The sequence below is a fragment of the Bison bison genome, unplaced genomic scaffold (genome assembly GCF_000754665.1).
Source record: "Bison bison bison isolate TAMUID 2011002044 unplaced genomic scaffold, Bison_UMD1.0 scf7180017853412, whole genome shotgun sequence".
Taxonomy (NCBI): domain Eukaryota; kingdom Metazoa; phylum Chordata; class Mammalia; order Artiodactyla; family Bovidae; genus Bison; species Bison bison.
In genome coordinates, this window is record NW_011483985.1 from 29,505 (window position 1) to 31,058 (window position 1,554).

General features: G+C 66.9%; 1 protein-coding gene across 1 annotated transcript in view; it reads right to left on the minus strand.

Moving 5' to 3' along the window:
* The window catches only part of MROH6 (maestro heat-like repeat family member 6), a 3,639-nt gene extending 2,095 nt beyond the window's left edge, over positions 1–1,544 (minus strand). Inside the window, exons 1-5 of the mRNA XM_010854549.1 lie at positions 1,035–1,544; positions 656–840; positions 433–570; positions 215–329; positions 17–106 (exon numbers count right to left, since the gene is read on the minus strand). Of these exons, the coding sequence (XP_010852851.1) occupies positions 17–106; positions 215–329; positions 433–570; positions 656–840; positions 1,035–1,169 (663 nt within the window). The 5' untranslated portion in view covers positions 1,170–1,544. The remainder of the gene's footprint in view (positions 1–16; positions 107–214; positions 330–432; positions 571–655; positions 841–1,034) is intronic.
* Positions 1,545–1,554: the final 10 nt, after the last annotated feature.

Sequence of the window (1,554 nt, forward strand, 5' to 3'; positions counted from 1 at the left end):
GGCCCAGCCAGCGCACGGTGGGCTCAGGGTCGCCCTGCCAGGCGCGGAGCCGCTCCAGGATCACCTCCTCCCGCAGGAGCCGCGCGGTGGGCCGGCTCTGCAACAGCTGGGCAGGGGACACAGGGTCAGCGCGCTGGCTTTCCGCGCAGGCCAGGGCCGCTTAGGGGCCAAGCTCACTGTCACCCCTCCCCACCCGTCCTGGAAGCGGGCTCACCCCGGTGAAGAAGGCCATGGCCGTCAGGCGCTGTGCGTCGTCTGTGCTGCGCAGCCGCGGTAGCAAGTCAGCGAACAGGCCTCGTAGGTGGTGGTCGGCGTGGGCCACCAGGGCACTGCGACGGGGCCAAACGGAAGCTCTCCCTCAAGAAGCCGCCCGCCCCCCCTACCCACCGACCACCCCCATGCCCCTGCTTCTCTCACACCCCCGCCGCACACCTGGCCAGCAGCAGGACCCCCTCCAGGTGGGTGCCAGCTCCCACCAGTCTCCTCCAGCCTCCAGCCTGCTCCATGCACGTAACCACCATGCGGCCTCCGTCCCCAGTGAGCAGGGCCTTCAAGGCCTCCACGGTGCAGCTGGAGACGGGTGCAGCGGCGAGTGGGCGGTGAGGGCCAGGAGGGCACTGGGCCAGCCCTCACAGCCGGGTGTGCACCCCCTCACCTGGCGTGACTGTGCGGTGGCCCTCGGTGAGATGGGACCCACACCTTGGGTGTGTCGGGGGAGTGTGCGTCCCGTGCCAATTCGTGGAGCTGAGTGACCAGCACCAGGAGAAGGTTCGGGTAGAAGCCTCGGGTGGCACCCACGCAGCCGGACACAGACAGCATCTCCCCAAGGGCGCGAGTGGCCTGTGGAACCAGGGGTTCATTCAGGCTCAGACATGGCAGACAGGGAGAGGACAAGACCTCCACGCTCGAAGGACGTTATGGATGGGTGTGACTACGGTGAGTGCCTGCTGCCCCCGAGCCCCTGTAACCAGACTCTCCTGGCCTCTTGGGCCAGGGCTGGGGTGTCCCCTGGCAAGCTGGACAGAGCCACCTACCGCCAGAGCCTCCAGCTGGGATCCGGCTGAGCCCTTTAGCGCCCAGAGCAGCTGCACCAGCACCTGTCCATTCACACGCTGGTTCCGGCTCAGGCTGCGCCAGAGCTCAGCGGCCACCCTGGGGGCACGGGGCATGTGAGACAGGGTTCGGGACTGGGGTGAGGAGAGCCCCCAAGTTGGGGAGGCAGCCACTAGGACTCCAGCAGGAGGAGGGAGGGTTAACTGCCCCCCACCCCACCCTGGCAATCCCTGAGGAACAAGATGAGTGGCATCTGTGCAGATCACATGGGACCCCAACGGGCCAGCAACAAACTGGCATCATGAACAGTCACCATGGGGAATAAAACCAGAGATAACGTTCCCTGGGGGCAGACTAACCACAGCCAGGGGCATTGGGGGTGCAGAAGCCACCTGGCTTGCTCAGGCGGGCACCCCCAGACGGGGAGAGAGAAAGCCAGGCTGCAGCCAGGAACCAGCAGAGGACCTGAGGTGGGAGGGGCAGCGGGAGGAAGAGAGGGAG